At 34.1% G+C, this 11,617-nt stretch overlaps 1 protein-coding gene across 1 annotated transcript; it reads left to right on the top strand.

Annotated features, from left to right (window-relative positions):
* Positions 1-6,620: 6,620 nt before the first annotated feature.
* ugt5d1 (UDP glucuronosyltransferase 5 family, polypeptide D1) lies at positions 6,621-9,335 on the top strand. Its single transcript, XM_051120321.1, is given in 3 exon segments — positions 6,621-6,684; positions 7,638-7,899; positions 7,902-9,335. Coding segments are annotated over 2 exon segments (1,581 nt in total). The 5' UTR covers positions 6,621-6,684; positions 7,638-7,646; the 3' UTR covers positions 9,230-9,335.
* The last annotated feature ends 2,282 nt before the right edge of the window (positions 9,336-11,617 follow it).

The following is an 11,617-nucleotide window of genomic DNA, read 5'->3' as shown; positions in this document are numbered from 1 at the left end:
GTGCAGGATGGGATTGAGAGACTGTTGTTGTGAGTAACGGCCACTAGATAGCGCTGCAAGAACGCACTAAAGAGAGAAAAACACATTCTGTTTTTATAATAATACAAAGGCTTTATCATAAGTTACAGACAGGCATTTAGTTAATAACATACATCAAAATACATAAATCTCTTTAAAACCAAACACTGAAATCGAAACATACGTGACCCTGGACCACAAAACCAGTCTTAAGTAACATAGAAATAGCCAAAAATACATTGTATTATTCTTTTGTGCCAAAAATCATTAGAATATTAAGTAAAGATCATGTTCCATGAAGATATTTCATACATTTTCAACCGTAAATGTATCAAAACTTAATTTTTGATTAGTAATATGCATTGCTAAGGACTTCATTTGGACTACTTCGTATGTAAACAAGTGTTCAAGCAATAAATAAACATATTTTATTATATTATAAACATCATTTTCAACAGGTTTCCGCCGAATGAGAACCACTGATTTAGATTTAACGTGGACACTACTAATTCGTATGTAAATAGGGTGCATTTATTATAAACATCTGTTTTAAAGATTTAAACTATGGTTTAACTATGGTTTTTGTAGTAAAACCATAGTAACCACAAAATAAAAAAAATGATTTTACTATAGGATTTGGAGTAAAACCATGGTAACTACAAAATTAACCATGGTTTTACCTTAGAATTTGTAGTAAAACCATGGTAACTACAACATTAACCATGGTTTTACCTTAGAATTTGTAGTAAAACCATGGTAACTACAAAATTAACCATGGTTTTACTGCAAGAACCATTGTTAACTATCGTTTTTTGTAGTAAAACCGTAACCACAAAATTAACCATGGTTTTACCTTAGAATTTGTAGTAAAACCATGCTAACTACAACATTAACCATGGTTTTACCTTAGAATTTGCAGTAAAACCATGGTAACTACAAAATTAACCATGGTTTTACTGCAAGAACCATAGTTTTACTATCATTTTTGTAGTAAATCAGTGGTAACTACAACATTAACCATGGTTTTACCTTAGAAGTTGCAGTAAAACTATGGTAACTACAAAAATAACCATGGTTTTATCTTAGAATTTGCAGTAAAACTATGGTAACTACAAAATTAACCATGGTTTTACCTTAGAAGTTGCAGTAAAACTATGGTAACTACAAAAATAACCATGGTTTTATCTTAGAATTTGCAGTAAAACTATGGTAACTACAAAATTAACCATGGTTTTACTGCAAGAACCATGGTTTAACTATTGTTTTTGTCGTAAAACCATAGTAACCACAAAATGAAACTACTAATTCATATGTAAATAGGGTGCATTTATCATAAACATCTGTTTTAAAAACATCTTTTTCAACATTTTTATTATACAAAAGATTTAAACTATGGTTTAACTATGGTTTTTGTAGTAAAACCATGGTAACCACAAAATTTAAAAAAATTATTTTACTATAGGATTTGGAGTAAAACCATGGTAACTACAAAATTAACCATGGTTTTTTAGTAAAACCATAGTAATCACAAAATAAACCATGGTTTTACTACAAGAACCATCGTTAACTATCGTTTTTGTAGTAAAACTGTAACCACAAAAGTAACCATGGTTTTACCTTACAAGTTGCAGTAAAACTATGGTAACTACAAAATTAACCATGGTTTTACTGCAAGAACCATGGTTTAACTATTATTTTTATGGTAAAACTATAGTAACCACAGAATTAACCATGGTTTTACTACAAGAACCATGATTTAACTGTCGTTTTTGTAGTAAATCCATAGTAACTACAAAATTAACCATGGTTTTACCATATAATTTGCAGTAAAACCATGGTAACTACAACATTAACTATGTTTTTACTGCAAGAATCATAGTTTAACTATGTTTTTGTAGTAAAATCACAGTAACCACAAAATTAACCATGGTTTTACTACAATATTGACAGTGAAACCATGGTAACGGCAAAATAAACCACACATCTATAGCTTAACTGTGTTTTCTAGTATAAGCATAAAACACAAAATTAAATATGGTTGTACTAAAATATGTGTGCTGACACGTTTATACCCTGGAAGAAATGATTAAGCATGATTTTGTAAATAAAATAAATAAATAAATAAATAAAAGAATGGCTTTTTACTGTCACTTCATATACAGTCAACTAGTTAGCTCAGCAATAAGATAGGATAAGAATATATAATAAGAATAAGATATTGTTTCTACCCCTCTTTTTGGAAGGCTCATGCATTTAGTTACTTTATTAAAACTTTAATAATTATCTACAGTTTTCCACAACATATATATTATCATTGTTATATTATTATTATTATTTTCCCCATTATCATTGTTATTGTTATAGTCATTACAAAATACTTGTGTCTGACAATGAAAATATGAATGTACAAATATGTGTACTCCAAACATTATGATCATTATAAATAATGCAATCCTGGATTATAAACCATGAAAATATGGTTTGACAACACAACATATGGTTTATTAAAGCCTTTGGGCTTAAAGTCTATTCATTATTATTCCAAATGCTGGAGGCTGCCTGATGTTCACCCACCAGCCTTGATAGTTTGGATAAAACTGATGATTCAGTCCCTCTTTCATGAGCAGCTGCATTCACTTAAAACTTGCTGTAGGTCTGTAATAGAAAACAGCTGATGTTCAGCACGTTTGTGAGATGAAGATCATTTCAAATAAAAAAAAAAGACAAAAGGGATTAAGAAGCTTTGAAAACATTAATGACAAAGCATTACGTCTGCTGAGAAGCCTTCCCTGACCTTTGGTGCTTGCATTAAAAAGTGTTCCATTAAAGTCCTTTGTTTGCAGAAATGAAGCAAATGAATATACACTAACATTCAAAAGCCTGGGGTCGATAAGACTTTTTCATGTTTTTAAATGCAAAAGTCTCTTATGCTCACCTAGGCTGTGGTTATTTGATCAACATACTGTAATATTGTAAATTTTAATTTTTTAAAATTTATTTTAATATATTTTGAAATGTCATTTATTCCTGTGATGTCAAAGCTGAATTTTCAGCATCATTACGCCAGTTTTCAGTGTCACATGATCCTTCAGAAATCATTCTAATATGCTGATTTGCTGCTCAAGAAACATTCATTCTCATTATTATCAACATTAAAAACAGTTGTGCTGCCTAATATATTGTCAGAGTTTTTGATTCTTTTTCCGAATGGATTCTTTGACAAATTAAAAGTTCAAAAGAACTGGAATTGTTCAAATGATAAATTCTTTGTAACATTAAAAAAGTTTTACTATGTGCTAATTCTAGCACTCCAACAAATCTATAGTAACTAGAGGGCATCCTTTAGTTAAAGTCAACTCATTCATTTGAAATAGGATAAAAATATTGTCCATATGCAGCTTATCATTCACGAAATGATTGTGGAAAAAGTCTGCAAAACATTTCAGAATATCATGGTAAACAGATTATTTATATGATTTGTCAAAATTTCACAAACATTCAGACTTTTTCCAATAAACTCAGTGACTTATGAGCATATTTGTAAAGTATGAGTGGATTATGAAGCTCCTCCCTTCATTTAAGTATTAACCACCCTTATTAATGTTTATAAACATAGTGTTAATGATTGACAGTGACATGCCGTGGTCCGCTAAAACAAATGGCTTCGATCCAAGAGTGAAATCATGAGCTAAAGCAGATTACGTAACCGTGCCTCTAGCTGCTTGGACTGCTCACTGTCACTGTCTTAATGTAGGAAGAAGGAAATCGTGAAATCCAGAGAAAGTGTCCAGCTTTACTATGGTTTATTTTGCATGCCCAAGTGACCGGCGAACATAGAGATATTGTGTAAGACCATGTAATTTAAACCATGATGCTTGGCATCACACTACTTGCATTGTGTTTTGCTCCAAACGTTTTAAAGATGACATTAAATTTGATTGAGAGAGAAAAAAGGGGTTTTGAAACCAAAATGCGCTCTGTGCGAGTGGAAACGACCCTTGAGGGAAAAAACATTGCTCAATATGAATCTTCTTGTTGCTATGGTGTATTTGAGTAAACTTGCTATCTTGCAGTACCTTGATTCGGTTTATATAATATCCCCTCAAATGTCTAATTGTGTTGACAGCTCGGGGAACGGGTGCAAACACAATTTCCAGGCTGGGATGAGAAGAGGCTGCTTTAAAACAGCCTTGCAATAGTCTGTATAGTCCCGGTGACCTAGTCTGATGTATTTTGCCATTCCTTTCTGAGGGATTTTTTTCATTTTCTTGAGATTTGTGGGCTCTGTGTTTACCTATCCTTCAGAAATAGAGTTCATGACCTTCATAAAATAGTCTACACCAAAATGAATAGGACCATACTTCACTACAGCTTAACCCTGCAAAGCCTGAAATAATCTTCATTTTTTTAAATGGAGGTGTATTGAACCTTTAGACAAAATGTATTTTTTAAAAAAAAGCAATTTGGTGGCGATGCTGAAATTTACAGTTTACATACACCTTGCAGAATCTGCAAAATGTTAATTATTTTACCAAAATAAGAGGGATCATACAAAATGCATGCTATTTTTTATGCAGTACTGACCTGAATAACATATTTCACATAAAAGACATTTACATAATATGCCCACAAGAGAAAATAATAGATGAATTTATAAAATGATTCAAAAGTTTACATACACTTGATTCTTAACACTGTGTTACCTACATGTTTTTTTTTTTGTTTTGTTTTGTTAATAATAGTTGTTCATGAGTCCCTTATTTGTCCTGAACAGTTAAACTGCCTGCTGTTCTTCAGAAAAATCCTTCAGGTCCCACAAATTCTTTGGTTTTGGTTCTTTTTGGTTCTGTCTGATTTTGAGACCCATCTTTTCACATTGAGGACAACTGAGGGACTCATATGCAACTATTACAGAAGGTTCAAACGCTCACTGAAGCTTTAGAAAGAAAAATGATACATTAAGAGCCAGGGGTGTAAACTTTTGAACAGAATGAAGACGTGTACATTTTTCTTTTGCCTAAATATCATATTGTTTTCATTTAGTACTGCCCTTCAGAAGCTTTCCTAGAAGACAAAATAAGTTAAATTTACCCTGATCTTCAAAATTCAAAAGATTTTCACCCCCGGCTCTTAATAAAACAGCTGAATATCAAGCATATGTAAACGAGCAAATGTAAACTTTTGAATGGGATCACTTTTATAAATTCAACTATTATTTTCTTTTGTGAACAGTATGTAAATGACTTTTATGTGAAATATATTATTCAGATCACTACTAAATAAAAAATAACATGCATTTTGTATGATCCCTCTTATTTTGGTAAAATATTAATTAAAATATAAAAGATCAATTTAGCTATAGGCACATAAATCAGAAAAGATATTGAACATTTGCACCGTTATCCCTGGTGAAAAAAACAGCATATGCTGGTAGCTATGTTTTAATGCTGGGATGCTGGTTAGGTATGTTTTGATGCTGGTTTATGCTGGTCTTTTGCTGGTTTATGCTGGTCCTTGACCAGCAACATGACCAGCATAAACCAGCAAAGGACCAGCTTAACTCATGTTGGAATGAGCAACGGAGGCTTGAGATGAGATGCCTAAAAAACTAGTCCTGTACACAACAGCGTTTTAAGGACAAAAACTTGTTTTGAAATACAACAACTGAACAATGTGAGTTGTTGTAACCATAGTATAAGCAGAATAATTGACAATAGACAACTGAATTATTAGAAAAATAATGCACACCTAAGGTGTTCTCCGCTTCTGCATTACCACCTGACTAACCTGACATGTAATGCTTTCTTGTAGCATTTTGATGACAGAGACTTACAGAAAGGATTCTTCTAAATTATATGAGCTAGACTTGATTTTCCATCACCACATAAACAGCACGTGCCCGCACACGTGCAACTGCTGGGCCACTTCTCTGACAAACTATAGTTATTTTTATTATTATTCATTGTGTCACCTCCCTTTTCATCTTTTCATTCTTCAACTTTGATTCATACTTTGTCCTGTGGGCCAGATATTTCCATCCATCAGTCCTGTCTCCACTTGTACAGCTTTAGCAAGCACGTAACATGCAGGTAATGTGTAAGCGCGTATGTCTGTCTGGATGTCAGCGTGCAATGACATTGGGTAAATCTGAGTATGCCAGAGGCCATAAAACCACAGTGCCTAAGCACTGTGTGACGCCTGAAGACAAATGACAATCAAGAACACAACCACTGCCAAACTGAGCTGTGTATGTGCCAAGTGGGAAAAAAACAACTGTGACTAAATTGTGATTAATGAATGAACAATCTGTATTCAATTGGATCATACTTAATGTTGCCTGATATTTCAGCAAAATAACTAAATATCTTTAAAAAAAAAAAAGACAAAAGACAATATTGCATAGATACATAAGACTAGATTTCAGTGAATATATAACATTTTTTTAAATTGATTTCTTAAATAGTTTTAAACATCAAAAGGGTCCAAAAGGGTTACAGAAGAAACATGTCTGAGTGCACATTATATAGTGTCTCTCTGTTAATTATTGATTTGCATGTTAATAATTTAGGTGGACTTTGTAAAGCATAATTTGAACTTTGTGGCTCAGATGAGTAGAGCTCTGGAATGAGCAAGTGTTGGTCCTTAACGCATGCATGAACAATTAAGGTAAGAACCTCATCAGTTAGTAACAATTTAGTTATATTAGTAAGCAGAGCTGGGTAGTAACCGATTACATGTAATCTGGATTACGAAATATGTTTCCAAAAATTAAGTACTTCTAATAGATTTTAAAATAATCGTAATCAGATTACAGTTACCTTTTAAATGATTACATAATTACATTTTATTAATATAGGCCATTCTACAGAATTGGTCCAAAGTCAGAGTTGGAAACGTTCCTTAAAGTTACATACAGATTTTTCAGACTTTTGAACACATTTATCTAAAATGATGGGATTTATCTACTCACACCTTGTAGCTATGAGAGATTGGGACACGTGAATATTTGCTGATCATAAATTTATGGGTTTAGTTCAGTCTCGGCCAATTAGACTAAAACATACACAAATGCGGGACACATTCAAGTTTCGTAATTTACAAAGAAAATATAAAATATATTTTTTGAACTTCACTTTTTTAAAGAATCAAAAAAGATATTGCAACTGGTTCAGGACAACCACCTCCCAGTTGAAAGTACCCAGTAAATTATGATTTTATAAGTATTAAGCTTACTAATATTTTAAATATTATTGTGGGTTTCAAAAGATAATAGAAGAATCTTAATAAACATCTAAGATTTGGATACTTAAATGCTTTTTAAATTTGGTTGTGGGACAGCAGTTTGCTCCAATTCTGAAGAATTTTTTAAAAACATATTTTAAAATTAATTATTTTTTACATGTTTATGATTTAATTAATTATTAGCTTTTCAATAAACTCACAAACCCCTTTGCAGTTTGTTTATGAACCCCAGATTGGGAAACCGTGATTTTCTCACTCTTTCTATTTTTATATCAATATGGTACAAGGTTGTTCTATTTAAAAGTTTTACATATTTTTGTGAGTGCAAAGGAGGTATAACTAAAATATGTTAATATTTATTTTATTTGATCTTTTAGCCAGATACAATGAAGTCACATTTCATTGTTGGATTATTTTTGGCAATTTCTGTTTTCACGCCGAGCTGCAGCGGAGGAAAAGTTTTACTGTTTCCCGTCGATGGAAGCCACTGGGTCAATATGAAAGTCCTTATAGAAGAGCTGCACTCCAGGGGCCACAGCATCACCGTGATCCGACCCAGTTCCAGCTGGTACATCACGGAAAACTCCCCTCTCTACACTTCCATCACAATCGCAGATGAATTCAGCGAATCTGATGACTTTTTGAAGAGTATTTATTTAAAGTGATAGAGATAGAAAGAGGCGACGCTTCTGGACTGTCATTCTTGAAGATCCAGGTCGATTTGTTCTCCATGTTGTCAAAAGCACATGATATGTCTTGTAAAATGGTGTCGGTCATTTTGGAAGATAAGATGCTTGTGAAACGACTTCAGGATGAGCGGTACGACCTGGTGCTCACCGATCCTGCCTTAGCAGGCGGCGTGATTTTAACTCATTATCTAAAACTCCCTCTTGTTCTCAATGTACGATGGATCACAAGTGGTGAAGGACATTTTGCTTTAGCACCATCTCCACTGTCTTATGTACCTTTACCAGGCTCTGGCCATACAGATAAAATGGCTTTCACTCAAAGGGTTAAAAATGTTTTATTTCAGAGCTTTACTTTCTTCCAGGACAGATTTGTGGTCGGTCCACATTATGATGCGTTAATAGATAAGTATTTTGATTACAAAACGGACATTGTTAGCCTCCTTCAAGCTGCTGATATTTGGCTCATGAGGACTGATTTTGTCTTCGAGTTCCCGAGACCAACCATGCCAAATGTTGTTTACATGGGTGGATTTCAATGCAAGCCTTCCAAGCCTCTTCCTGCAGATCTGGAAGAGTTTGTGCAGAACTCGGGAGACCACGGTTTTATTATTATGTCATTGGGAACACTTGTTAGAAGTATCCCCGCCGACATGGCGAATGATATTGCGTCTGCTTTTGCTAGTTTACCTCAGAAAGTCATCTGGAGACATCTTGGAGACCGTCCATCTACCGTGGGCAACAACACTCTTATTGTAGAATGGATGCCGCAGAACGACCTCCTGGGACATTCCAAGATCAAAGCCTTCGTAGCCCACGGAGGAACCAATGGAGTGCAGGAGGCCATATACCATGGGGTCCCGATTTTGGGCGTCCCTTTGTTCTTCGACCAGTTTGACAACTTAATACGCATTCAGGAGAGAGGAGCGGGTAAGATACTTAAGTTGTCAGAGTTCAGCAGACATACTTTTAGACAAGCCCTACAGGAACTGCTTGGTAACACCTCCTACAGGACAAACATGCAGAAACTCTCCAGTCTGCACAGGGACCAACCGATGAGGCCTTTGGATTCGGCTGTCTTCTGGATCGAGTATGTGATGAGAAATAAAGGAGCGACTCACTTGCGCTCAGAGTTCTACAAGATGCCGTGGTACTCGTACCATTCTGTGGATGTGTTGTTGGTTCTGTTTACTGTTGTTGCTGTGTTTGTGTTTTGTACAGTTGCAATAATCAGGTATGCGTGTTGTAAAATGTGCTGTAAGCGAAAAATAAAAAATGAATGATGCTATCTGGATTTTTATACTAAAGTTTGGGTGCAAAAAGAAATTAACTGGGGAATAGTTAAAGAATTTACTCATACTGTTACTAAATGATTTGATCATTTCAAAAATAAATACATTTTTAAAAAATATTGCAGAAGTTATTTATAAGAGTAAATTATTATAAGAGTAATTTGTTTTGGAATCCGATTAAATTTGTCACAAAGAATTTTTGTGATTAACTTTGTTCGAGAATTTGACTTAGATTGGTCACACTGTATGTTTATGATTCACTAAAAAGAACCGGTTCATGAGAGTCATTTGTTTGGGAATCAGACTAAACTGGTTGTGCCATATGTTTATGATTCACTAAAAAGAACCGGGTCATGAGAGTCATTCATTTGGGAATCAGATTAAAATGGTTGCGCCATATGTTTATGATTCACTAAAAAGAACCGGGTCATGAGAGTCATTTATTTGGGAATCAGATTAAACTGGTTGCGCCATATGTTTATGATTCACTAAAAAAAACCGGGTCATGAGAGTCATTCATTTGGGAATCAGATTAAACTGGTTGAGCTATATGCTTATGGTTCACTAAAAAGAACTGGTTCATGAAAGTAATTTGTTTGGGAATCAGACTAAACTGTTTGAGCTATATGTTTATGATTCACTAAAAAGAACTAGTTCATGAGAGGAATTCATTAGGGAATCAGACTAAATTGGTTGAGCTATATGTTTATGATTCACTAAAAAGAACCAAATTCATAAGAGTTATTTGTTTGGGAATCAGAATAAACTGGTCAAGCTATATGTTTATAATTCACTAAAAAGAACCGGTTTATGAGAGTCATTCATTTGGGAATCAGATTAAACTGGTCGAACTATATGCTTATGGTTCACTAAAAAGAACCGGATCATGAGAATCGTTCATTTGGGAATCAGATTAAACTGGTCAAGCTATATGTTAATGATTTACTAAAAAGATCCGATTCATGAGATTCAAAAAGAACTTCTCATAGGAGTCATTCATTAGAGAATTAGACTACACTGTTGTGCTGTCTAAGACATAGACATTAAAAAAAAAGATAGACAACACATCTCCTCTTTCTTCTGCTGTAGAAAAGTGAAGCAAAAATGTCCCAAAGATGACCACTGCAATCTTACTTTGATAATGTCATTTGAAACCAGAGTCTACAGTAGTGATTGTGACGTGGAGCCATACTCCTGCTTGTAATAAAAAATGAATTGTTAAAGGGATAGTTCACCCTCAAATGTTCCAAACTCGTAAAACCTTCATTAAGGTTAAGATATTTTTGATGAAATCCGAGAGCTTTTTCACCCTGCATAGACAGCAATGCAGCTACCATGTTCGAGGCCCAGAAAGGCAGTAAGGACATCGCTGAAATAATTCGTGACATCATGCCTCCAAGCTATAAATTCCAAACTATTAGAAAAATAAACACTTGAAAAATACATCAGCGTGATAGGAAAGTTACAGAAACCATCTTTGGGAAAAATGTATTTTAAGTGTAATTAGATTTTTTTTTTTTGACTAACATCCCATCTGTTTACCTGGTGAGAGTGGCGTTTATGACCTATACTGCAGCCAGCCACCAGGGGGCAATCAAAATGTTTTGCTTTCACTTTTCTGGATGTATGTGGTTTAAGATTTAATAAAATGAACTGGCTCATAGGAATCAATGGTTTGGAAATCAATAAACTGGTCACACTGTATATTTATGATTCATTAAAAATAACTAACCTGACTAAACAAACACTGCAGATTCATAGTGGTGTTGTAATATCACTGAAAAGCACATGATGGAACCAGTTCTGAACAAACCAACTGTAAAATAATAAATAAACTGCTTCATTGTAAGCTCCATGGTATAATATTACATAAAAGCAGTCATACCTGCACACTTGAGCCATACTTGAAAAACACTGCCCTGGGCTAATGTTTCCTGTTTGAGGCCATAGCTGCAGTCTCAGTTTTTTCAAACTCATGCTGACAGAAGAGATGAAGAGGGTGAGAGATGAGTCATTGTTAGCATTCTCTCTGATTCTTTGGAGCAACTTGAGCTCATGAAGGTCACCGCAGAAGGTCACTTCATGTGCCACATGTGCTAACATGCTTGCTTTATTCAGAGAGACTCTCTAATAGGCATAACGGTGTGAAAATATTACTGCTTTTACGCAAGATTAGAGTGAACCTTCAGAGCAGTTGGGCCTCAGATGGCATCCAGCTGTGGTTTGTTAACTTTTTAAAGAAATTACATGCCATAGGTATCAAAAATGCATTTAAAATAACAAAAAAAAAAAAAACCCCAAAATTTCTAACAGTCAGTCAGCAGTCCATACTGTACTATTGTTGGAAATGTTTGCAGATTATCTTGTGGTTGTGTGATG

This window comes from Labeo rohita, chromosome 10 (assembly GCF_022985175.1).
Source record: "Labeo rohita strain BAU-BD-2019 chromosome 10, IGBB_LRoh.1.0, whole genome shotgun sequence".
Taxonomy (NCBI): Eukaryota; Metazoa; Chordata; class Actinopteri; order Cypriniformes; family Cyprinidae; genus Labeo; species Labeo rohita.
Note: the sequence above shows the minus strand (reverse complement) of the source record. Positions and strands in the feature narration are given on the sequence as shown.